This window comes from Lucilia cuprina, chromosome 6, assembly GCF_022045245.1.
Source record: "Lucilia cuprina isolate Lc7/37 chromosome 6, ASM2204524v1, whole genome shotgun sequence".
NCBI lineage: Eukaryota > Metazoa > Arthropoda > Insecta > Diptera > Calliphoridae > Lucilia > Lucilia cuprina.
In genome coordinates, this window is record NC_060954.1 from 4,367,827 (window position 1) to 4,395,449 (window position 27,623).

The window sequence follows — 27,623 nt, forward strand, 5'->3', positions numbered from 1 at the left end:
TTCAAAACTTCAGAATGGCAAGTAGTAAAACAAGGACCATGCTTCTCCGATTCATCAGCTGAAATCAATGAATGTCCTCAGTTTTGCACTAGAGAATATCGGCCTGTTTGTGCTGAATTTAAGGGAGAAGAAAGAGAATTTCCAAATAAATGTGTGCTACTGAAAGCCATATGTGAAAATAATAAAAGTAAGTTCAGAATCTTGATCATTTAAAAAATTTGTTAAACTTGATCGCCTCTCTCTCCTATTAGAATGGGAGTTAGTTAAACACGGGCCTTGTTCTATGCAAACTCCTAGTTTGATCCAAGTCTTTCCACCAAAATGTCCCAAGTTTTGTACTCGAGAGTTTGATCCTGTTTGCGCTAAGCTCAATAATGAACTAAGACAATTTTCCAATAGATGTGTATTGGAATCGTGGAAATGTGATACCAATGAAAGTAAATATAATTTTAGAGAATTAATCTGAATTTGATATTAATTTTTTTGGTTTTCTTTTAAAGAATGGGAATTTGTTAATAAGGGTCCATGTCCCTCGATCGAATCAGTTTCGAATACACCAGTTTTACTATCTTCAACAAATAAATGTCCGAAGTTTTGCACACGAGAGTTTAATCCTGTATGCGCTAAACTTAACGAAGAGTTAAAAGAGTTTTCCAATAAATGTGAATTGGAATTGTGGAATTGTGAAACAGATGAAAGTAAATATAATTAAAAAAATTTAATCAGAATTTTGTTCTCAATTTTTAAATTTTCTTTAAAGAATGGGAACTTGTCAAAATGGGCCGATGTTCCGCCACCATTAAACCAGCTTCAGCTGTACAGTCTTCACCAAATAAATGTCCGAAATTTTGCACACGAGAGTTCGATCCTGTATGCGCCAAACTTAACGAGGAGTTAAGAGAATTCTCCAATAAATGCGTATTGGAGTCATGGAAATGTGAATCAGATGAAAGTAAATTTTCCGAAATAAAATGATTATATAACAGGTACTTATATCTTTCTTATTCATTATAGAATGGGAGCTTGTCAATTTGGGTCCATGTTCCACGAATAAACCAGTTTCACCAACTTCCTCTATAAGTTCTATGAACTTGGCTAAAAAATTAACACCAACTCCCTTAGTTAGCTGTCCCAAGTTTTGTTCTCGAGAATATAAACCAGTATGTGCTCAGTTCGAGTCTGAATTAAGAGAATTTGCCAATAGATGTGAATTGCAAAGAGAAAATTGTGAATCAAATAAACGTAAGTCTAAAGCAATCCCGAACTATTAACACAACTAACAAAGATTTTCTTAAAGCTTGGGTTTTCGTAAATTCTGGTCCTTGTTTTGCCAACTCCGAGGAAAAGTTAACACCCACTCCCTTAGTAAGTTGTCCCAAGTTTTGTTCTCGCGAATATGAACCAGTATGTGCTCAGTTCGAGTCTGAATTAAGAGAATTTCCCAATAGATGTGAATTGCAAAGAGAAAATTGTGAATCAAATAAACGTAAGTTTAAACAGATCTCCAACCTATAACTAAATTAATCGAAATTTTCTTTAGCTTGGATTTTCGTAAATTCTGGTCCTTGTTTTTCAAACGTTGACAAAAAGTTAACACTAGCGCCCCTAACACCGCCATGCCCACAATTTTGTACTGACAATTTAAGACCGGTATGTGCGGAATTCAATTCTGAATTAAGGGAATTTGGTAATCGTTGTGAAATGCAAATAACCATATGTGAAACTAAAAATAGTAAGTTTATTAAGATAGATTTTATAAAAATTTTATATGAACTCTTATTTCTGAAAATAGAATGGAAAATAGTTAACGAGGGTCCCTGTCCATCCACATCTAAATTAAGAATTTCATGTCCCAAATTTTGCACCAAAGAATTTAGACCAGTATGCGCCAGATTCAAAGGCGAACTAAGAGAGTTTCCCAATAAATGTGAATTCCAGAGAAGTGTGTGTAAAACGAATATAGGTAAGTAATAGGCTTAACTTGACGAATTGTGGAACTAAACCTTAAAAAATTTCGCCTTTATATGTGGTTAATATCTTCTTTTCTTTCTTAGCTTGGGAACTTATAAACAATGGGCCCTGTCTTATTAAGAATTTTGAAACTGATAGTATTGAATTGCAACCGATATGCGCCACTGATGGAAACATTAAAAGAATCTTTGACGATTCGTCCGTATTGCAAGAGGAAATAAGAAAAACTGGTATTGGTAAGTGAAAGAAGTACAAAAAGGACTAAGACCCTTCTACTCTTATTTTAAACACCAGAATAATTTCTAATAAATATTCAATTTCTCTGTGTCTTAGCTTGGTCATTGCTTCACAACGATGAATGTCTACCCTTAACTCCTCTTGCCAAAGTAGCTAATAAAGCATTTTTCTTAGCAACGGAAAGTGCTACTACAAAGCCTACTACAACATCAACGACACCGAAGACAAGCACCACCACTACTTCGAGAACCACAACTACAACAACTCCCAAGCTGTCAACTACAAGGAAAACTACAACTATTTTAAAAACAAGTACTACAACACCTAAGACTACAACTGCACCGCGGTCCTCAACCTCAAAAACTACTGCCGCTAAACCTTACCACACAACTACAACGAAAACTATTACAGCAACTACAACTTCTCCCAAAAGTACAACTGAAACATATCGCAAATATTCTTCAACTACAGTAAAACCTAAAGCTACTGACTACCCTAGATATTCTCCTACAACAGCCTCAACACCACACCATCAGTGCAGCTATGAGTACAGTACTGAAGTTGATAGTGCTGAAATCGATGACAGTTCAAAAGGATACTATGATGAGAACTGTGGCTGTAATAGTGGTGAAGATTATTCACAAGAGAATGAAAATGATGAAGAATATATTAGTTGGGAAGATGATGAAGAGGAATATGAGGAGGAGGAAGATGATATTTCAAAATCACACGAAGTTGAAGGATCCTTTACAATTGATGATAATACTTACACCTACAAACACAATAAAACAAATTCCACTTATACTTTTATCTATGGAGAAGATTCAATCAATTCTAATGGGAATAAAGCCGACGAGAGAAAATTAGGAAATTCCAATGTTGAAACTAAAAAGAATTCTTTTGAAGAGAAGAAACATTCAGAAAGCAATAACGACAAGACTGGGAACAAGGAATCCATAAAGCCAACTTACTCCACAGAGCCCAAAGGAAAGCAGGGAACTTCTAAAAACTACAATTTAAAATCAGGACATACAAACACGGTTAAAAAGATACCCGGTTCTTTATCGACCAGTAATCTAAAAATTACTTCAAATAATAATGCAAAATCGGGAAATGTTAGAACTTCTGAGAAAAATTTAAATACTTTTAAGAACAAAGAAAATCGAGAAGATTTCAATGTGCTGGGAGACAAAGAGGGAAAGAATATAATAAAATTGATTCAAGAAAGGCTTGAGGAGGAGTTTGGAAGTCCAAAACCCCATGATATGACCAAACAATCACAAGGAAAGGAAAGAGATCTTAATACTAAGCAGCAAGATCAAATTAAAGCAAATCTGGGAAAAACAAAAGCAAATACTAAAGAACAGGTTTTGATTAGAACAAATCCAGGACAAGCGATCGGACAAAAAGTCCAAAACTTGGCCCACTCTGGACCAACAAACCCTTATCCAGATACTGCTTCATCTAAAGATGCTAAGGGAAGATTTCAAGAAATTTATGGAAATCTAGGACAACCCAATTATAATTCAAATACTGAACAAAGGGATCAAGTCTTTGCAAGTCCAGAACAACTTAATCTTAATTTAAATACAGATTTACATAGAGTTGACCAGGATCATGATGATGCCTTTAGTTTTAAAGAAATATTTGGAAATCATCAAGGACAAACAGATCTTGAGCAATCAAACATCGATTCGAACTCGGCTTTGTTTAGACCGGAATATTACGTGGGTCCAAAAGATATAGACAACCATGAAAATCTACTTGGGAATTTCCACCACAGTGATGAAAGTCTGGAAGCGGATATAAGTTATGAAGAAGATACACCAAATGATAATTTTAAACCAGTTACTGTAAATGAAAAGGAACCAAAATTCGGAGTTTATAGTGATGAAGCATATGGCTTAATGGATTCGGCTGAGATCAGTAAAACTGATAAATGGTCTGGACAAAATCAACTCAAATCAAATTTGGCAACTGGAATAAATACAAACAATGACATTAATTCGCCTTCGTCTGCCTACAGTTACCAAGACTATAAGGGCTCCAAACCAAATGAACAAATCCCTAAATATTCTACTCAATCTCAAGTGAATACTACGGAAAACACTGAAAAAATTTTAGAAGTTTTTGAAGCTCTTTTATCCGAAAGTGATGCTGAGGAGGAGGATGATGAAACTTTAGTAAAACAAGTGCTAACTACGATTGGAAGTGAAACTACTGCAGCATATCCTTTGTTTGAGGATGTTGAAAATCAATCAAATTATACCAAACGAGAGGAATATCCTTCAAAGTATAATAGTACCAAAAAGGGTGAAATTTATAATGGGGCTGTTTATAAAGCGCCAGTCTATGATGCTCCTACATACAATTTTATATACACAGCTCCTAACCATCCCGTTTTACCTTTATTATCACCCAACAATCATCATGCCTTCTCTCATTATCCTGCCTTTATGCCACAATATACAGATGCTGCCGCTAATCCTTATAATCCTTTTATGCCCTTAGTAAATCAATCTAATTTGGGAGCTTTAATGGAATCGGCTCCAAATGTTAATAATCCTTTTAATCCTTTGCAATATATAACTTCCTTAGCAGCTATGAGTACTCCCTTTGGTTCACCAATGCCAAACCTAATGCCCTTACCACAAGCTTCGGAATATAACAGCAATAGTCAATCACAAAGTCATAGCAATCCTTTAAAAATACAAGAAACTCCTTCTCAGTTCCCTCTAAATCCCTCTAGTCCTGCAGTTTTTAATCAAATACTGCCTCAAACTCATCCATCACCTCTCATGTTTTTACCCCCTCCACCTGAACCATTTTTAAACTCTTTCTCTCCTTTAAATAACATTGCTGCCCATATACCAAAATCATTACCTTTCAAAGGTAACAGAGAAAATGACAACAATCAACCAACTGAAGAGACTGAGGGCAATCTATCAGATGCTGAAGTCGATAAATCCGAACTACCTCAATACCCTCAATTCCCTTCTCTACCACCAGTTCCTGTTTACAACAACCCAGTTAATCCCCAAATGCATCTACCTTCAACATTACTTTCCCCTATGGCCACTAATGCTTTGCCACACCATAATTTTCAGTCTATGCCTTATCTTCATCCTACCGCACCTATGCCTGGACCTATGCCTTTAAATGTCTTTAATGCCACTCTGTTCAGTCAAATAGAAGAAATTTTAAAGACTATAACAAGTCGTTATTAAGTTTAGATTAAAATCAATAATTGTAAATATTTAATTACCAGTTTTGTTAAATTGTTTTTGTAGGAATAATAAATATAATTAAGTTTTTAATAAAATTTATGAAAATAAGTTGTTTATTTAATTAATTTAATAAAAAAAATCATTTGAATTTTATATAAAGAAGGAAGGTTATCAAACATTTACTTTTTATAAGAAAATGTAACGAAGGCTTTCTACAAAGTTTATCAAATATTTTCTATACAGAAGAAAATTTATAGAGAATTTTTTATCAAGAAGAAAATTTATAGAATATTCTTTATCAAGAAGAAAATTTATAGAGAAATTTCTACAAAGGAAACAATTTGTCGAGAAGTTTTTATAAAGAAGAAATTTATTTTCTCCAAAAAAGAAAATTTATCGAAAATTTTCTATAAAGAAAACTTTATTTAAAATTTTCTACAAAGAAGAACATTTTTGGTACATTTTCTTTAAAGAAGAAAATTTATCGGGAATTTTCTAAAAAGAAAACAATTTATCGAGAATTTTTTATAAAGAAGGAAATCTATCGAGAATTTTCTGTAAAGAAGAAAATTTATCGAGAATTTTCTAGAGAGAAGTAAATTTTTAGGAAATTTTCTATAAATAAGAAAATTTATCGAAAATATTCTGTAAAAAAGAAAATATATCGAAAATTTCCTATGGAGGAGAAAATTCTTAGAAAAATGTTTATAAAAATTTTTAATTTATCAAAAAATTTCTATAAAAAAATAAATTATCAAAAATTTTATATAAAAAAGAAAAAATATCGAAAATTTTCTTTAAAAAGGAAAATTTATCGAACATTTTCTATAAAGAAGAACATTTTTAGAAAATTTTCTTTAAAGAAGAAGATTATTATAAAATTTTCTGTAAAAAAGAAAATTTATCCAAAAAAAATAAAAAAAAAGTATTTTATCGAAAATTTTCTAAAAAAATTTTATTAATTGAAAATTATAAAACATTTTCTGTAAAGAAGAATGTCATTTAAAGATTTTCTAAAAACAAGAATATTATTTAAACATAAAATTTATCGAAAATTTTCTATACAAAGGACAATTTATCAAAAACTTTCTCTAAAAAAGAAATTTTATGAAAAATTTTCTATAAAGAAGAATATTATTTGAGCATTTTCTATAATGAAGGATATTATTTGAAAATTTTCTATAAAGAAGAATAACATTTGAACATTTTCTATAAAAAAGATAATTATTTGAAAAATTTCTACAAAGAAGAAAATTATTAGAAAATTCAGTATAAAGAAGAAAATTATTTGAATATTTTCTATAAAGAAGAAAATTTATCAAAATTTTTCTATAAAGAAGAAAATTTATCGAAAATTTTCTATAAAGAAGAAAAATTTTTTGAAAATTTTCTCAAAAAATTTAATTAATCCAAATTTGGCTATAAAGAAGAAAATTATTTTAACATTTTCTATAAAGAAGATTTCCTATAAAATGAAATAAAAAGGTATTTGAACATTTTCTAAAAAGAAGAAAATTTATTGAACATATTTTACAAAAATTTAAATTAATAGACATTTTTCTATAAAAACTAAAATTATTTGAATATTTTCTATTCAAATGAAAATTTTACATAAAAATAAAATTATTTGAAAATTTTTTTAAAAAAGAATATTTTTTGAACATTATCTATTAAGAAGCAAATTATTTGAATATTTTCTATAAGGAAAAAAAAATTGTCTAAAATTTTCCATTAATAACAATATTTATTGAAAATTTTCTATAAAATAGAAAGTTTTTTGAATTTTTTTTATATAACAGAATATTTATCAAAACGTTTCTATAAATAAGAAAATTTCCTATAGAAAAAATTTTTATACATTTTTCTATAGGAAATTTTTTTTATAAAAAACATTTTTCTATAAAAATAAAATTTATTAAATTCTATCGAAAGTTTTCTCAAAACTCTTATCAAAAAACATTTATTACAAAATTTTGTTTAAAAATTTAATGGAAATTTTGTATAAAAATTTATTTGAAATTTTTCTATAAAAATTTAATGGAAAATTTTCTATAAAAATTTATTGAATTTTATAGAAAAAACTATCGAAATTCATAGAAAAATTTATTAAATTTTATTTTATCGAATTTTATATAAAAAATTTGAAAATTTTGTACAAAAATTTATCAAATTTTATTTAAAAATTTATCGAATTTTATTTTAAAATTCATTAAATTTTATAGAAAAAGATTATCGAATTTTATATAAAAATTTTTACAATTTTATATAAAAATTTATCAAATTTTATATAAAAATTTATCGAATTTTATATAAAAGTTTATCGAATTTTATATAAAAAATTTATCGAATTTTATATAAAAAATTTATCGAATTTTATATAAAAATTTATTGAATTTTATTTAAAAATTTATCGAATTTTATATAAAAAATTTGTCAAATTTTATTTATTTTTATTTTATTTTAAAATTTATTGAATTTTATAGAAAAAGTTAGCAAATTTAAAATAATGAAATTTTTAGAATTTTATATAAAAATTTTTAGAATTTTATATAAAAATTTATCGAATTTTATATAAAAATTTATCGTATTTTATATAAAAATTTATTGAATTTTGTAGAAAAATTTATAGAATTTTATATATAAATTTATCGAATTTTATATATAAATTTATAGAATTTTATATAAAAATTTAGCGAATTTTATAGAAAAATTTATCGAATTTTATATAAAAATTTAGCGAATTTTATATAAACATTTAGCGAATTTTATATAAAAATTTAGTGAATTTTATATTAAAGTTATCAAACTTTATATAAAAAACTTTTCTTTTTATAGAAGATTTTTTAATAAATTTTCTTTTAATAGAAAAATTTAAAAAAAAAATCAGAAAATTTTAAACAATTTCATTAAAAAGAAAAGTAGTTTTAAAATTTTCTGTTAAAACAAAATTAAATTGAACATTTTTTATAAAAATAAAAATGATCGGAACATTTTTTCTCTTTGAAGAAAATTTTCTTTAAAAATAATTATATTTTTTTTTTAATAAATATTTACTTTACAACATGTCTTAGAACAATGAAAAGCCATCACTGATGTCTTCTTCATTCATAGTTCATTCATAAAAATTCACAATAATGATCCATATTTCTGCGCATTAATAAACTACCACTTAAAATGGTAAAAAACACGTAGCAAATGCAAAACTTAAAGAATTGAAAAAAACACATTAAAGAACAAAAAGATAAAATAATTTAGAAAACTACACGTTAAATGCAACAAAAAAACGTATTTGAAACAAAACATGTAAGTAGTAGTTCTCAAATTACATGTAATTAATTGATAAAATGTTGAATGACCAACAATTAAGCACCGACATTAAATGGAATAGTATAAAAGGGAATTATTACATTTTTAAAACAATTACTGTTTCCATTAACTTACATTAAAAAAGTTCTATTCTAGTGTTTTAAGCACCAGCATTACAATGAAAGTGTTCTTAATCCTTATAGGATATTTTATGGCAACTGTGGCCCAAATGGGCAATAATTTTAATGACTTAAATAGTATAGTTATATGTGCTACATTAAATAATGTCAACCGGACATTTGATAACATTTGGCATGTGTATAATGAATTTAAATTGACGGGACAAGTTTGGACTCCTGTAGCCTTAGGAGCTTGTCCTGTTAATAGTCCGGATTGTACAGTGTTAAATCCTGTGTGTGCAGTGTCTCGTAATAATTTTTTCAAAACATTTCCCAATCAATGTGTTTTAGAAGCTGAAGAAAGAGCTACCGGAACTGGTAAGTTTTCTTAAGCGTATCTACGATATTTTGCATCTTTATTAAAGGAATTTTTTGTAATTTTCTTTTAGAGTGGAGAGTTGTCTTTAATGGCATATGTTCGGCAAATCCTGGAGATGGTTTTGCAACATCAACAGCTACACCTGCTCGAGTTACGCCAGCTCCTGCACCTTGGTATGCCAGATTTTTAAGTAATTCTCAACAATCACAACCTAGCTTGTCTCTACCGTTTTCTGGTAGCCTACCTATTGCTACAGTTCCAGTACAGAATAACCAGCAACAAGGTTATGCTGGATCTGTTGCTACTGATAACAATCAAAATACTGCTCATCCAGCATACCCTTCACCTTCGGCTCCTACTCCGCCATCATATCCACATTATGATCCTGCTTGTGATCCAGTTTCCGCTAAGGACCCCTCAGCTTCTTATTCCACACCATCAAATGCTCCTGGTGCTTTAGTATCTCCATTGTGTATACCTCCACCAGCAAATGATAATCCTAATTCAATACCATTCAACACTGTACCTTTATCTAATCCCGCCATTTTACAACTATTTTCAACATTACCAAATGCTCCCAATTCCGCATCCCATTCTTCTTCATCATACTCAGTACCCCCAACAGATCCTTTGCCACCACAAGCCCCATCTTTCTATCCAGCACCTAACCCTGATTGTCCCCCTACACCTAGTGCGCCTACTGCATCTCATTACAACCCCTCCCCAGCACCACTATCACCAGCTCCGTACTCTTCGCCAACAATTTCCGATAATTGTAATCCAGTACCTTCACCTGTTTCTAGTTCCTATGATTCAGCGCCAGTTCCAGTTCCTTCAACTGTAAATTATAATGCTGCAAATCAGCCATCACCTAATTATTCTTCAAACTCAACACCTTCACACAATCCTAATCCTTTCGATCCAGTTTCATTCCCAGCCCCTTCTCCATCATACTCAACATCTTCAGCAGGTTCTTCTTCAGCTTATTCTGAAACTTCTTCAAATCTAGCACCTTCACCAGTCCCTGGTTCGTATGATCCAGCAGCAGTTCCATCACCATCTTATTCGACATCTTCAGCTGAGCCCTCTTCAGTAAACTATAATCCAGCTCCAGCGGTTCTACCACCTACAAGTGGTTATAATTCAGCTCCAGCACCACAACCACCCTATATTCCTTCTGTAAATCCAGAGCCATATCCTATACCCAGTTCCTATGATTCAATTCCAGTTCCATCTCCTTCGACATCTTACTCGGCACCATCACCAGCTCTTGAATATTATAATCCACAACCAGCACCACAACCTTCGTATTCTAGTCCCTCTATACCTAGTTCCTATGATTCAATTCCAGTTCCATCTCCTTCGACATCTTACTCGGCACCACCACCAGCTCCTGAAAATTATAATCCACAACCAGCACCACAACCTTCGTATTCTAGTCCATCGGTAAATCCAGAGCCATGTTCCTCTCCAGGATCTTATGATTCAGCACTAGTTCCAGCTCATTCATATAATGAACAACCTGCACCACAGTCTTCGTCATCATATCAAACATCCTCCTCACATCTGGTAGCCCCCGCTCCCTTGCCATCTGTTTCCGGGGATTATAACTCAGTTCCAGCGCCACAGCCTTCATCAGCATATCCAAATTATGCTTCATCTTTTTCAAGTGCTGGTGATTATACATCGTCGTCTGTTGACAATAAATATGAAGCCATTTTATCTGATCCCGTTCCAGCACAATTGCCCTCAGCACTAGTTCCAGCACATAGTAATAATTTAGACTCTATCCCTTTCAATACCGTACCATTGACAAACCCAGCACTTGTTAAGATCTTTCCCCCGTCTGCCCCGTCTGTGCCATCATACTCAGTACCGTCATCCCACTCTCCTCAATCTTACGCTCCAGCCAATACTTTACAATCAGAGCAAAATTCTTATGCCGTCTCTTCTTCGGATTCAGCTCCTTCACCAGCCTATCCCCAATCAGGTTATAATAACCATTCGCCGATTTTAAAAGATTCTATTCCTTCGCAATTTCTTTCAGCACTTAGCAATAACGGAGACTCCATTCCATTTAACACTATACCTTTAACAAATCCCGTGCTTTTACAAAGATTTCCGGCATCAGTACATGATGCAGCATCAACTTCTTCTTCAGCATATACACCCAGTCCTTCCAAATCCTACTCTGCCGATGATTCTTCACAATCACAGAATCCATCTTATGTTGCTAATCCTCCATCTCAACCTTCGCCGTCAGCTTACACTTCACCAGCAGTTAGTGTCCCCGGAGTTTCTTCAACTTATTCTAATCCTTCCGATTCTAATTTCCCATCAATACCATATTCACAACAATCTGATGCTGGACAAGTTACTTGCGATAACACCGATTCATTACCTTTTCCACTGATTTTGCCAGCACCTCATGCCAATCAACAACAACAACCTGGACAAGCTTCTTATGGGAATACAGATTCATCATTTTCCTCTCTACCCTTGCCAGCACCTCTTACTCCTTCAGTTGGAGGTGAGGGTTCTTCTGGATACTCAAGTTCATCAACTTCTAATTATGCTCCCTCAGAACAAAAAACCTATAATAACGCAGATGGTGAACAGAATTATCAACAATCACCTAAAACCTACGCATCTTCCTCTGCCCAGTCATATGGTTCTAATACTCCCGAAACCCCATCACAGATTTATCAACAAGCATCAAATACACCATCTGATACTTACTCATCCTCTTTGCCCTCAGCTCCTTCTGCCCATTATAATGCCGAAACATCAAATGTATATAACAACCCTATTGTAGTACCTACTGCCGATGATGCTCCTTGCAGCAATGCTGAAAGTTATACTTCACCCGTACTTAATTATGAAAACGTACCTTCTTATACTCCCACCTCCAACGTAAATCCTGCTGCCAGTGATGGTTACGACAATAAACCAAATGATTCCTATAATAATGTAGCTTCATCAAATCCAGATGAGTATACCAACTCACAGGACAAAGCCTATGATGCTCCTGCGGCAGACAACTCAAATTCAAATGTTAATAATGAGGGTCAAACTATTTACAATGGCGTCGTCTATCAGGGTCCCTATTATTATGAACCAAAATATAAACATATTAATTTTGGTAATTTTAACTTTTTGCCCACACAGGCATCATCAGCAGCTGCAGCAGCTCCAGCACCAGTGTCTTCAGCCCTACCGGCCTTAGTACCAGCTTATCCTTATACAGCCGTTCCGGGAGCACATTATTCCGGTTACAGTACGAATCCTTTTGAACAACTTTTAAAACAACTGCAGTATATTGCCACGAAAAATGTTACCAATGGTTATTAATTTTCTCTTCGAACGATTTTAGATAAATTTTAATAGAAATTAAAAAAATGTAGTTTTAAATAAAATTAAATATAAAATGAAAAAATCTCAAAAACTCTTAAAATTAAATATTGATTTAATATTTAACCTTAATTTCAAAAGTTAAAAATTTATTTGTAGGTAAATTATTAAAATTTGTTAAAATTTTAATTTTTAAAAATCTGGACCTTAGTCCAGACAACATAGAATAGATCAATCGATAGACTAGACTTTAGCTAAGGCTATTTAGAAGAATTTATTATTGTAGACTATAGTCCAAACTACGGAATATATTCAGACTCTAACTCAAATTAAAGACTTGACTTTAATCCCAACTATACTATAGTTCAGATTAATGTCTTTAGAGACTGAAATGCCCAATCTACATACTGTACTACAATCCAGACCATTGTTTATATCATAGTCCATTCTAAAGCAGATACCGATTCCATATATAGTCTGGCGTATAGACTAACCTATAGTCCAGACTATAGACTAACATATAGTCCAGACTATAGACTAACCTATAGTCCAGACTATAGACTAACCTATAGTCCAGACTATAGACTAACCTATAGTCCAGACTATAGGCTAACCTATAGTCCAGACTATAAACTAACCTATAGTCCAGACTATAGACTAACCTATAGTCCAGACTATAGACTAACTTATAGTCCAGACTATAGACTAACCTATAGTCCAGACTATAGACTAACCTATAGTCCACACTATAGACTAACCTATAGTCCACACTATAGACTAACCTATTGTCTAGACTATAGACTAACCTATAGTCTAGACTATAGACTAACCTATAGTCCAGACTATAGACTAACCTATAATCCAGACTACAGGTTAACCTGTAGTCCAGACTATAGACTAACCTATAGTCCAGACTATAGACTAACCTATAGTCCAGACTATAGACTATAACCTATAGTCCAGACTATAGACTATAACCTATAGTCCAGACTATAGACTATAACCTATAGTCCAGACTATAGACTATAACCTATAGTCCAGACTATAGACTATAACCTATAGTCCAGACTATAGACTATAACCTATAGTCCAGACTATAGACTATAACCTATAGTCCAGACTATAGACTATAACCTATAGTCCAGACTATAGACTAACCTATAGTCCAGACTATAGACTAACCTATAGTCCAGACTATAGACTAACCTATAGTCCAGACTATAGACTAACCTTTAGTCTAGACTATAGACTAACCTATAGTCCAGACTATAGACTAACCTATAGTCCAGACTATAGACTAACCTATAGTCCAGACTATAGGATAACTTTAAATTTAGATTAAAGACTATTGTCTAGATTAAAGTCCAGACTGTAGACTAATCCATTGTCCAGACTACAGAATATACTATAGTCCTGAATAAAGAGTAGACTACAGTCCAGTCTATAGTCTAGACTACAGTCTATTCTATACCATGCTGCTGCTTATAGACTAAGACCTACAACAGACTGTATTCAATACAATACAATAGAATAGGCTATAATCCAGAATACAGCTTAGACTATAGTCCAGAACATATCTTTGATTATATGCCGGATAATAGCCAGACTAAAGACTAAACTATAGTCTACATTATCTACTAGACCATATATTAGATCATAATCATAATATAGCTACAGAATATTCTATAGTCCAGACTGCGGAATTTATAGTCCATGCTAAAGACTAGACTAATGTCGATACTATGGTCTACACTATAGACGTAAAATTCAGACTATACATAGACCAGAAAGTAGCCCAGAATCGGTTCAATTCTTTTAAATACAAAAATAAATTTCAATGTAAAAAAGCAACAAACAAAAAATAATTTAATCAGAATAATCAAGTTTAAGTTGTAATATATAGACGATATTTGACAAACACAAATTTTAGTATAGTTCGCAAATATCTTAACCGTTTAACCACAATAAAATAGTATAAAGCTTATGAAATGGCTCGCAGGTAATTTTAGCCAAATTATCTTGAAAAGGGATAAACGACTCTTGGCAACAGGTCTAGGACATTATTATGTTAAAGTAAAGCTGTAACTTTAAATAAAGTTTTAAATATAGAATCGATCACAATTAAATAATCCTATCCTTTAATCTAGAATATTTACATTGAAACTACCCAAATTATATTTATTATATCATATATTTTCACAAAAGGAAATACATATTTTTTACTTACATCAAAAACTTATCTATCAATATATGTAAAATACCTAAATTTATATTATACATACAAATTAATTACTAAATCACAGACATTAGTTTTCAACATAGTGTTCTAACCACTAAAATATGAACTTAATTTACCAAGAAATTCCTTAACCAGTTCAAATATTGACGAGGAGTTTGTATTTACAGCAAGCGGGAAAAATCCAAACATGAGACTAGAGTTATTTTTAGTTGTAATATTTTCAGCGGGTATTGGTATAGGAACTATGTTAAAGTAATTATGCACCGGTTGGTGGTAATAATCTCCCTCCGCATATGGTCCATTATATGTATTGTTATGACTAACATGTATTACGGTTTTATTGCCAACAGTTATAGTTGAATTTACAATACATGGTAGAGCGATAGAAGTGTCATTGCACTTTACAGTATCCTCGCAATTTGTTTCCTTTTTCGTTGTGATTTCCACATTTTCTGTAGTGGTTTCTTCTTCACAGCTACCATCTTTTTCACAACTTGTAGCAGTTTCTTTCGTAGTCGTTTCTACATCCTCCGTTGTTGTTGTTTCTTCTTCACAAGTTCCATCTTCTTCACAACTTGATGTAGCCACTGTAGTTGTCGTTTCCACTTCTTCTGTAGTGGTTTCTTCTTCACAACTTCCATCTTCTTCACAACTTGTGGTAGTTTCTTTCGTAGTCGTTTCTACATTATCAGTTGTTGTTTCTTCTTCACAAGTTCCATCTTCTTCACAACTTGATGTAGCGACTGTAGTTGTCGTTTCCACTTCTTCTGTAGTGGTTTCGACTTCGCAACTTCCATCTTCTTCACAGCTTGTGGTAGTTTTTGTTGTTGTCATTTCTACATCTTCTGTAGAGGTTTCGTCATCGCAACTCTCGTCTATATCACAACTTGTGTCAGTTTCTGTCGTTGATGTTTCTACATCCTCCGTTGTTGTTTCTTCTTCACAACTTCCATCTTCTTCACAACTTGTGGTAGTTTCTTTCGTAGTCATTTCTATATCCTCAGTTGTTGTTTCTTCACAACTTCCATCTTCTTCACAACTTGAAGTAGCTACTGTAGTTGTCGTTTCCACTTCTTTTGTAGTGGTTTCGACTTCGCAACTTCCATCTTCTTTACAGCTTGTGGTAGTTTTTGTTGTTGTCATTTCTACATCTTCCGTAGAGGTTTCATCATCGCAACTCTCGTCTATATCACAACTTGTGTCAGTTTCTGTCGTTGATGTTTCTACTTCCTCCGTTGTTGTTTCTTCTTCACAACTTCCATCTTCTTCACAACTTGCCGTAGTTTCTTTCGTAGTCATTTCTATATCCTCAGTTGTTGTTTCTTCTTCACAACTTCCATCTTCTTCACAACTTGAAGTAGCTAAAGTAGTTGTCTTTTCCCCTTCTTCTGTAGTAGTTTCTTCTTCGCAACTTCCACTTTCTTCGCAGCTTTTGTCAGTTTCTGTCGTTGTCGCATCTACCTCTTCCGTAGTTGTTTCTTCTTCGCAACTTCCACTTTCTTCACAGCTTTTGTCAGTTTCTGTCGTTGTCGCATCTACCTCTTCCGTAGTGGTTTCTTCTTCACAACTTCCACTTTCTTCACAGCTTGTATCAGTTTCTTTCGTTGTCGCATCTACCTCTTCTGTAGTTGTTTCTTCTTCACAACTTCCACTTTCTTCACAGCTTTTATCAGTTTCTGCCGTTGTCGCATCTACCTCTTCTGTAGTGGTTTCTTCTTCGCAACTTCCACTTTCTTCACAGCTTTTATCAGTTTCTGTCGTTGTCGCATCTACCTCTTCCGTAGTTGTCTCTTCTTCACAACTTCCACTTTCTTCACAGCTTTTATCAGTTTCTGTCGTTGTCGCATCTACCTCTTCCGTAGTGGTTTCTTCTTCACAACTTCCATCTTCTTCACAGCTTGTGTCAGTATCTTCTGTTGTCGAAACCATCTCTGTAGTGGTTTCCGCCTCGGTAGTCGATGTCGGTTCTAATGTGCCCGTAACATCTTTAATACCTGTTGTTGTTTCCAATTTTTCTGTTGTTATAATTTCTGTGGTTGAAGATTCTTCCTCTGTGCTTGTTTCTTCACTGGTAGTGTCTACTCTGTTGGTAGTTGATGTTTCCTCTTCTGTACCAGTTGTTCTAGCAGTAGTAGTATCCACCACTTCGTTGGTTGAAGAGCCCTCCCCGCTAACTGTTGATTCGATAGTGGTAGTGTCTAATCCCATTATTGTTGAAGATTCTTCTTCTGAACTAGATGTTCCAACAGTTGTAGTTTCTACTGCTTCGGAGCTTGAAAATTCTTCTTCTGTTCCAGTTGTTCCACCAGTGGTATTGTTTACACCTTCTGTTGTTGATGTGTCTCCTTCAGTAGTAGTGTCTACTTTTTCTGTTGTTGAAGTTTCTTCTTCTGAATCTGTTTTTCCACTAGTGGTAGTATCTACTTTTTCTGTCGTTGATGATTCTTCTTCTTTTGTTGATGTCTCAGCAGTTGTAGTGTCTACTACCCCGGTACTTGACGTTTCGTTTTCAGTAGTTGTTTCAACAGTGGTAGTGTCTACCCCTTTTGTGGTTGATGTTTCTGCTTCTGTTGTAGTTATTCCATCAGTAGCAATGCTTGTATTTACACTGTCCGTGGTAGACGCTTCCACTTCTCCAGTGGTTGATGTTGGTTCCAATGTGCCTGTTACATCTTTAATACCTGTTGTTGTTTCCAACATTTCTGTTGTTGAAAATTCGGTGGTTGATATTTCTTCACTTATGTCAGTAGTTCCGTCAGTTGTTATGTTTTCACCTGTGGTGGTTGATGTTTCTCCTTCTTCATCCGTTGTTCCAACAGTGCCTGTTGTAGTGTCAATTCTTTCGGTAGTTGAAGTTTCTTCTGTGGCAGTGTCAGTGGATGTATTTATTCCTTCAGTGGTTGAAGTATCTTCATCTATACTAGTGCCAGTGGTTTCACCGATTCCATCGGTGGAAGGGGAAGTGTCTACTTTTTCTGTTGTTGTTGTTTCTTCTTCCGAACCAGTTGTTTCAACAGTTGTGGTCTCTCCTCCTTCGGTGCTTGAAGTTTCTTCTTCTACCCCAGTGGTTTTACCAGTGGTAGTGTCCACTTCTTCTGTTTTTGAAGTTTCTTCTTCTGAACCAGTTGTTTCACTAGTGGTAGTGTCCACTTCTTCTGTTGTTGAAGTTTCTTCTTCTGAACCAGTTCTTTCACTAGTGGTAGTGCCTATTTCTTCTGTTGTTGAAGTTTCTTCTTCTGTATCAGTTGTTCCACCAGTGGTACTATCTACATCTTCTGTTACTGATGTGTCTTCTTCTGATCTTGTTGTTCCACCAGTGGTAGTGTCTATATCTTCTGTTGTTGAAGTTTCTTCTTCTGTAACAGTTGTTTCAGCAGTAGTAGTATCTACATCTTCTGTTGTTGAAGTGTCTTCTTCTGTATAAGTTGTTCCTATAGTTGTAGTGTCTACTCCTTTGGTGGTTGAACTTTCTTCATCTGTAACAGTGGTTCCGCCAGTTGTAGTGTCTACTTCTTTAGTAGTAGTGTCTACTCCATCTGTTGTTGATGTTTCTGCATCTGTAACTGTGGTTGTGTCTAATTCATCTGTTGTTGAATTTTCTTCATCTGTACTTGCTGCTCCACTCGTTGTGGTGTCTATTTCTAAAGTTGTTGAAGCTTCCTCATCTGTGCTAGTTGCTCCATCAGTAGCGGTGCTTGTATCTACACTTTCAGTGGTAGACGCTACCACTTCTCCAGTGGTTGATGATGCTTCTAATGTACCTGTTACATCTTTAATACCTGTGGTTGTTTCCAAACTTTCTGTCGTTTCGTCCTCTGTACCAGACGTTGTGTTCACTATTTCGGTTGTTGAAGTTTCTTCTGTACCAGTTATTCCACTAGTGCCAGTGGTTGTATCTACATCTTCTGTGATTGATGTTTCTTTATCAGTAGTTGTGTCTACTTGTTCAGTTGTTGATGTGTTATGTTCTGTACTAGTTGTTCCAGCAGTGGTAGTGTCTACGTCTTCGACCGTTGAAGTTTCCTTTTCAGTCCCAGTTATACCTGCCGGCGTAGTGTCTACATTGTCGGTGGTTGAAGAGAGATCATCGGCGGAAGTTGTTTCAATAGTTGTATCTTCTCCTTCCGTTGTTGAAGTTCCCTCTTCAGTAATAGTTGTTTCTACTTCTTCGGTAGTTGAAGTTTCTTCATCTGTACTAGTTGTTTCGACAGTTGTAGTGTCTACTCCTTCGGTGGTTGAAGTTTCTTCATCTGTACCAGTTGTTTCGACAGTTGTAGTAGCTACTGCTTCGGTGGTTGAAGTTTCTTCTTTTGTAGAAGTGGTAGTATCTACTACATCAGTAGTTGAAGTTTCCTCATCGGTACCAGTTACTCCTACAGTTGAAGTGTTTACATCTTCTGTAGTTTCTTTTTCTGTGCTAGTTGTGTCACCAGTAACAGTGGTTGTGTCTGTTCCTCCCATAGTTGAAGATTCTTTTTCATCAGTTGTAGTGTCTCCTACTTCGGTGGTAAAGGTTCCTTCTTCTGCACCAGTTGTTCCATCAGTGGTCGTTTCCACTTTTTCGGTGGTTGAAGTTTCCTTTTCAGTAGTAGTTGTATTTGCTTCTTCGGTTGTTAATGTTTCTACTTCTGTATCAGTTGTTCCAGCAGTGGTTGTTTCTACTTCTTCAGTGGTTGATGCATCTTCTTCGGTTCCAGTTAGTTTTTCAGTAGTAGTTTTTATTACTTCGGTTGAAGTTTCTTCTTTTGTGCTAGTTGTTTCATCAGTTGTAGATGAAGTTGTTTCTTCATCTGTAGCAGTAGTTAGGACTACTTCTTCGGTTGTTGAGGTTTCATTTTCAGTATCAGTTGTTACAGCAGTCGTAGTATTTTTTCCTATGGTTGTTGAAGTTTCTTCTTCGGTTCCAGTTATACCTACAGTTGTAGTATCTATTCTCTCAGTTGTTGAAGTTTCTTCTTCTGTACTAGTTATTTCATCAGTACCAGTGCTTGTATCTAAACTGTCAGTGGTAGACGTTGGTACAACTTCAGTGGTTGATGTTGGTTCGAATGTGCCTGTAACATCTTTAATTCCTGTAGTTGTTTCTAATTCGATGGTTGATGTTTCTTCATCTGGACCATTTGTTTCATCAGTGGTAGTGACTACTTCTTCGGTTGTAGAAGTTTCGTCATCTGTACCAGTAGTTCCACCAGTTGTAGTTTCTACTTCATCGATTGTTGATGTGTCTACTCCTTCGGTTGTTGAGGTTCCTTCTTCTGTATCAGTTGTTCCAATAGTTGTAGTGTTTACACCTTGAGTGGTTGAAGTGTCTTCATCCGAACCAGTTGTTTCAACTGTGGTAGTGTCTACTCCTGAGGTGCTCAATGTTCCCTTTTCTGTAGTACTTGTTTCTACTTCATCGGTAGTTTCTTCTTCGGTACTCGTTTTTCCAACAGTTGTAGTATCTACATCAGTTGCAGTGTCTACTCCTTCGGCAGTTGATGTTTGTTCTTCCGTAACAGTTGTTTCAACAGTGGTAGAGTCTTCTCCTTCGGTAGTTGACGTTTCTTCTTGTGTAACAGTTGTTCCTCCAGTGGTTGTTTCTAATCCTTCAATCGTTGTAGTTTCTTCTTCTGAACCAGTTGTTACAGCAGTGGTAGAGTCTACTTCTTCTGTTGTTGAAGTTTCTTCTTCTGTAGAAGAGGTTCCGCTATCGGTGGTTGAAGTTTGTTCTTCCGGAGCACTTGTTCCGACAGTGGTTGTATCTTCTACTTTGGTAGTTGACGTTTGTTCTTGAGCACCTGTGGTTGTTTCTAGTCCATCAGTCGTTGTAGTTTCTTCTTGTGAACCCGTTGTTACAGCAGTGGTAGTGCCTACTTCTTCTGTTGTTGAAGTTTCTTTTTCTGTAGTATTGGTTCCGGCAGTTATAGTATCTTCCCCTTCGGTTGTTGATGTTTCTTCTTGGGTATCAGTTGTCCCATCAGTGGTTGTTTCTAATTCTTCGGTGGTTGTAGTTTCATCTACTGAAACTGTTGTTCCAGAACCAGTGCCAGTAGTTGTGTCGACTTCTTCGCTGATTGAAGTTTCTTCATCAACAGCAGTTGTTGCAACAGTGGTGGTGTCAACTTCTTCGGTTGTTGAAGTATCTTCGTCCGTACTAGTTATTCCTACAGTTGTAGTGTCGGCTTCATCGGTGGTTGAAGATTCTTCTTCTGTTGTAGTAGTTCCATCAGTAACAGTGCTTGTATCTACACCGTCAGAGGTAGACGTTGCCACATCTTCAGTCGTTGATGTCGGTTCGAATGTGCCTGTTACATCTTTAATGCCTGTAGTTGTTTCTAATTCGGTGGTAGATGTTTGTTCATCTGTACCAGTTGTTCCACCTGTGGTAGTGTCTTCGCCTGCGGTGGTTGAAGTTTCTTCATTAACAACAGTTGTTGCAACAGTAGTAGTGTCAACTTCTTCCGTTGTTGAAGTATCTTCGTCCGTACTAGTTATTCCTACAGTTGTAGTGTCGGCTTCAACGGTGGTTGAGGTTTCTTCTTCGGTTGTAGTGTCAACTTCTTCGGTTGTTGAAGTATCTTCGTCCGTACTAGTTATTCCTACAGTTGTAGAGTCGACTTCATCGGTGGTTGAAGTTTCTTCTTCGGTTGTGGTAGTGTCTTCGCCTGCGCTGGTTGAAGTTTCTTCATCAACAGCAGTTGTTGCAACAGTAGTAGTGTCGACTTCTTCAGTTGTTGAAGTATCTTCGTCAATACTAGTTATTCCTACAGTTGTAGTGTCGGCTTCATCGGTTGTTGAGGTTTCTTCTTCGGTTATGGTAGTGTCTTCGCCTGCGCTGGTTGAAGTTTCTTCATCAACAGCAGTTGTTGCAACAGTAGTAGTGTCAACTTCTTCGGTTGTTGAGGATATTCCTACAGTTGTAGTGTCGGCTTCATCGGTAGTTGAGGTTTCTTTTTCGGTTGTGGTAGTGTCTTCGCCTGCGCTGGTTGAAGTTTCTTCATCAACAGCAGTTGTTGCAACAGTAGTAGTGTCAACATCTTCGGTTGTTGAAGTATCTTCGTCAGTACTAGTTATTCCTATAGTTGTAGTGTCGACTTCATCGGTGGTTGAAGTTTCTTCTTCGGTTGTGGTAGTGTCTTCGCCTGCGCTGGTTGAAGTTTTTTCATCAGCAGCAGTTGTTGCAACAGTAGTAGTGTCGACTTCTTCGGTTGTTGAAGTATCTTCGTCAGGACTAGTTATTCCGACAGTTGTAGTGTCGGCTTCATCGGTGGTTGAGGTTTCTTCTTCGGTTGTGGTAGTGTCTTCGCCTGCGCTGGTTGAAGTTTCTTCATCAACAGCAGTTGTTGCAACAGTAGTAGTGTCAACATCTTCGGTTGTTGAAGTATCTTCGTCAGTACTAGTTATTCCTATAGTTGTAGTGACGACTTCATCGGTGGTTGAAGTTTCTTCTTCGGTTGTGGTAGTGTCTTCGCCTGCGCTGGTTGAAGTTTCTTCATCAACAGCAGTTGTTGCAACAGTAGTAGTGTCAACTTCTTCGGTTGTTGAGGATATTCCTATAGTTGTAGTGTCGGCTTCATCGGTGGTTGAGGTTTCTTCTTCGGCTGTGGTAGTGTCTTCGCCTGTGCTGGTTGAAGTTTCTTCATCAACAGCAGTTGTTGCAACAGTAGTAGTGTCAACATCTTCGGTTGTTGAAGTATCTTCGTCAGTACTAGTTATTCCTACAGTTGTAGTGTCGGCTCCATCGGTGGTTGAGGTTTCTTCTTCGGTTGTGGTAGTGTCTTCGCCTGCGCTGGTTGAAGTTTCTTCATCAACAGCAGTTGTTGCAACAGTAGTAGTGTCAACTTCTTCGGTTGTTGAAGTATCTTCGTCAGTACTAGTTATTTCTACAGTTGTAGTGTCGGCTTCATCGGTGGTTGAGGTTTCTTCTTCGGTTGTTAAAGTATCTTCATCAGTACTAGTTATTCCTACAGTTGTAGTGTCGGCTTCATCGGTGGTTGAGGTTTCTGCTTCTGTTGTAGTTGTTTCCTCAGTAACAGTGCTTGTAACTACACTGTCAGTGGTTGATGTCGGTTCGAATGTGCCTGTTACATCTTTAATCCCTGTAGTTGTTTCTAATTCAGTAGTAGATGTTTCCTCATCTGTACCAGTTGTTCCACCTGTGGTAGTATCTTCGCCTGCGGTGCTTGAAGTTTCTTCCGCTGCAACTGTGGTTGTTTCTATTGCTTCGGTGGTTGAAGTTTCTTCTTCTATAACAGTTGTTCCATCATTGGTTGTTTCTATTGCTTCCGTGGTTGAAGTTTCTTCTTCCGATCCTGTTGTTCTGTCAGTGGTAGAGTCTACTTTTTCAGTGGTTGTAGTTTCTTCTTCTATGCTTGTTGTTTCACTTGAATCTGTGGTTGTATGTACTTCTTCTGTGGTAGATGTTTCTTCTTCTGTATCAGTTGTATTCCCAACACCAATGGTTGTGATTGTTATATCTGTTGTTGTTGTCAATGATCCGCTATCTATGGGCGGACAGGCAAAGGGAAATGTAGCTATCCAGACTGTAAGAAAATAACAATTATTTGTTGTGTTTTTGTGCTTTTCAAATTGCTTATTTAAAGAAACTTACTGACTCCCGTATTATGTATTTCTTTGTTCATTTGACATTCATTGGTGAATGTACGAAATTGATCTAAAGTTTCCGAATAAGCACATATAGGTATTTTTTCATCCGTGCACTTATCAAAAATTGTCTTACAGTGTGATAATTTTATTAAACACCAATCTAGAATAATATGTGGTAATATGATTTAAAATGGAAATTGGGTTTTTTGTTAGCTACTTACAGTGTCCGGTTTGGCGTATTTCCATCATTAAGGCTTGTACACTGGCAAATGTTTTATAATATCCTTTGTAAAATGCACAAACTGGAGTCTGATAATAATCCATGGGATATGTGTAAGTCTGGCTTACAATGGTTATTAATGTAATTATATTTACGAGAAAACATTTCATTTCGTTTTTTTCACCAACAAATTTTTTAACTTAATGTAATGAATTATAAGGCCAAATTTCTATTTATACCAAAGACAAATTTACAGCCGTAAAAATCCCTTTGTTTCAAATTTTTTATTACATTTACATAAAACAAACAGATTCTTGTAGTTTTACCTTTGTTAATAAGTTTTTAAACTTTTGTAATACATTTAATGTTTGTATTAGGTTTATTTTTAAAAACACGTATTAGAATTAGAATTTTGCACATTTTTTAAATTGTTTATACGACAAGACGTGAGACATGAGATTTAGTGTTCTTTTTTTTTAAAAGTAATTTCGTTGTATTTTTAAGAGGATTTTGCGTTGTAGGGTCTAAGAGGAAATTGTAGTTTTTTTTTGGGCAGATTTTCTAGTAAACTTTATAACGTGTAGGAGTTTTACATGTGTTTAACGCTATAGGTCTATGATTAATAATAAATTTTTAAATTTCATTCATAAAATTTTGTAAGTTACTTAGGTTTTGAGTTTGTATTAAAAAAAACTACAAGTTAATGAACGGAACCAAAGTTTTGATTTAAGCACGTTCTTGTTAAGACTTGTTTTATTGAATGGTTTGTAATGTTTGGTTTTTTTTCTTTATTTTCATGATTATAACAAGACTTTCTTCATTTCATGTTGAGCGTTTATTATTTTTTCTCAACTTTTAAGTCCAAAACAATTTAAAAACCATTTCTTTGTTATTTAACTCTATTAGAACTTAATGGAAGTTCTGACGTTAAGCATCATGATCTCTTTCTTGGTTATAATTTGTTTAATGGTTTTTAGTAATGTTTGGGGAGAATTTAAAGAATTATCAAATTATCCGGGTTTCCCTTTACCTTTGGCTGCTACACCTTTACAACCGACCCCCTGCCAGATTAAGGGACCTGTGTGTGGAGTTTTGAATGATGTTTTTAAAACTTTTGAAAATTTAAATGAATTTAGTGAGGATGTGAGAAGGGGAAATGGTAAGTGGTTTTGGCAATACACAATATCAAGATTTTGTTCAACAAATGTGTAATTTCAGCTTGGCGTTTCTTTCGTTTTGGGACCTGCCCCACTATAAAAACTGTGTGTGCCAAATTTAACAATGAATTTTCCACTTTTGATAATATATTGGCTTTGGAAGAGGATAAATATATGAGTAATAAAGGTATAAATAAAAAAATGTAAAGCTTAAGCAGCTTTTTTAAAGTTTTATTAAAAATCTCTTTAAAGATTGGACTTTAATACCCTGTCCTTCGAAACCAGTGTGTGCTCAATATTACTCCGAATTTCGAGTATTTGAAAGTCCTACGCAAATGCAGCAGGAAATTGCTCTATCAGGCAAAAGTAAGTTCTTTAAGATTTACTCGAAAAAAAATTTTAAACAAATAATTTTATAACAGAATGGTTAGCCATGGATCCCTGTCCCACCTGTGTGGAATTTGCTCAAGAATATCAGGTTTTTCTACATGCAACATCACTGGAAGTAGAGAAATCTATCACGGGAAAAAGTAAGTTTCAATAGGTTTCTTCTTACAGAGTCAAGAACTTATATTGGTTGTGTTTTTTTTATAAAATAGATTGGTTACCCACTCCCTGTTCTGAATTGGTGTGTGCTAGATATAATAATGAGTATAAAACCTTTAAGAATCTTTTACATTTAAATGCCGAAAATTTTAGTGGCAAGAAAAGTGAGTGTGTTCCAAAAAAAAATACTATTGTAATCTAATTTCTTCTTTACAATTCAGCTTGGCTTCAAGTTTACAATGGTATATGTGGAGCTTATCATATAAATGATACTAATACCACTACATCTACACCATCAACTGCTGTAAAGAATTCAAATTCAACTATAGAAACTACTTTAGATCCAGTCACTATTTTACCAACTTCCTTTACGTCTCCCACCATACACTCAACAACCCAACGCAGTTCTACTTGTAGAACACCAAGACCAAAACCTACTACGAATGGCCGCACAACTCCTCGTAGGAAACCATCCAAAACTTCTCAACCTAAAACTACTTTAACAACCTCTTTTTCAACAAGTGCCTCAACAACTCTTGCTGCAAGCAACAAAAGTTTAACAGAAAACTCTACAGATTCCAATACAACTGTTACTATCGAAGAATCTACAACTCCTAATAGCACTACATACCTAACTACACTTGCCACTCATTCTACCACCTCATTGCCCTCTAACACTACTCAGAAAACAGATTCTAGTAATCTAAATCATACGACAAGGACTGCACCTCATACGACAACTTCCACAACTACACAATCCACAAGACCCAGTAAAACAACTACTATAACACCCATTACTAACACTACAACCCAACGTCGTACATCCCACACCAAATGTTCCACTACTCGCATACCTACAACAGCATCCAGCACAGATTTTACTTCGACAACAATCACATATACTACAACAACACCATATCCATCAACTTTCCCTAAAAACTCTACACAAATTACACCTAAACCTTTACCTTACTCTACCAGTTCTACCACGACCAGCCGATCAAAACCTTGTCACAAAACCTCTCCTAAAACTATTCGAAATAATGTTACACCCCCCTCAATCACTCAATCTACAATATATTCTGAACAACTTATACAAATAATTCGCAATCAAACCGGTAATCAGTATAATGGTCCCTATGTTGAGGGTCCATTCTATTATAAGTCGAATGTTTTTCAACGAGCCGATCTACAATCATTACCAGTAAATTTTCCATGGTTTCCTTTTAGGTAAATTATGTTAAGATCAATTAGTTTGTTGTTTAGATTTGATAATGTTTTTTTGTTATAATTGTTTTTGTTTTTTAAATAAATTTAAAAATTTTGGAATAAAATTGTTTAATTTTTCTCTGAAAATTAGATCTGTTATACGAAAAATCACATTTTATATAATCGAGACTATAGTCTCATCTTTTGGCGAGACTTTATTCTGTTTAATAGGCTAGACTACAATAGTCTAGACTATAGTCAAGACAATAACATAATCTATAGCCGAGCATAGTCGGGGTTAGAGTTAAATCTGTAATCGTGAGTATAGTTTAATCAATAGTCGAGACTTTAGTATAATCTGTAGCCTTCTATATAGTCAATAGTATAATCTAATCTATTGTAAAAACTATAGTCCAATCTTGTCGAGCTTATTGATTATATAGTCCAGCTTAGTCGAGGTTATATTCCGATCTGTATTTGCGTTTTAAGTAAAAGCAGTAGACGAGATTTTAGTCCAATCTGTAGCCTTGTCTATAGTCTATACTATAATCTAATCTATTTTCAAAACTATAGTTCAATCTTGTTGACTTTAGTCGGTGTTATAGTCCAATCTGTAGCCTTATCTATAGTCAACACTACAATCTAATCTATTTTAAAAACTTTGGTCTAATCTTGTCGAGTTTGTAGATTAAATAGTCCAGCTTAGTCGGGGTTATAGTCCAATCTGTATTCGGGAGTTTAGTTTAATTAATAGTTGAGATTTTTGTCTAATCTGTAGCCTTATCTATAGGCAATACTATAATTTAATCTATTGCCAAAACTATAGTCTAATCTTGTCCAGTTTATAGATTATATAGTTGAGCTTAGTCGGGGTTTATAGTCCAATCTGTATTCGGGGATAAAGTTTAATCAATAGTCGAGACTTTAGTCCAATTTGTAGCCTTATGAAAACTATAGTCTAATCTTGTCGAGTTTTTAGATTATGTAGTTAAGCTTAGTCGGGGTTATGGTCCAATTTGTATTCGGGGGTAAAGTTTAATCAATAGTCGAGACTTTAGTCCAATCTGTAGCGT

The 27,623-nt window shown here is 34.5% G+C and overlaps 3 protein-coding genes across 3 annotated transcripts in view; 1 reads left to right on the plus strand and 2 right to left on the minus strand.

Moving 5' to 3' along the window:
* The window catches only part of LOC124420985, a 139,494-nt gene extending 133,969 nt beyond the window's left edge, over positions 1–5,525 (plus strand). The window contains exons 11-20 of the mRNA XM_046955603.1: positions 14–187; positions 252–437; positions 501–698; positions 761–952; positions 1,015–1,242; positions 1,298–1,486; positions 1,541–1,732; positions 1,793–1,963; positions 2,055–2,207; positions 2,305–5,525. Coding sequence (XP_046811559.1) covers positions 14–187; positions 252–437; positions 501–698; positions 761–952; positions 1,015–1,242; positions 1,298–1,486; positions 1,541–1,732; positions 1,793–1,963; positions 2,055–2,207; positions 2,305–5,435 — 4,814 coding nt within the window. The 3' untranslated portion in view covers positions 5,436–5,525. The remainder of the gene's footprint in view (positions 1–13; positions 188–251; positions 438–500; positions 699–760; positions 953–1,014; positions 1,243–1,297; positions 1,487–1,540; positions 1,733–1,792; positions 1,964–2,054; positions 2,208–2,304) is intronic.
* LOC111678295 overlaps positions 1–27,623 on the minus strand; it is a 124,105-nt gene that overhangs the window by 68,082 nt on the left and 28,400 nt on the right. The gene's annotated exons all lie outside the window — the stretch shown is intronic.
* On the minus strand, positions 14,763–23,608 carry LOC111678308 (mucin-22-like). The gene is made up of 2 exons (XM_046955602.1): positions 23,423–23,608; positions 14,763–23,354 (listed from the first exon to the last, which is right to left on the minus strand). Exons 1-2 carry the CDS (start codon positions 23,451–23,453, stop codon positions 14,917–14,919), a joined length of 8,469 nt encoding a protein of 2,822 aa, XP_046811558.1. The 5' UTR covers positions 23,454–23,608; the 3' UTR covers positions 14,763–14,916.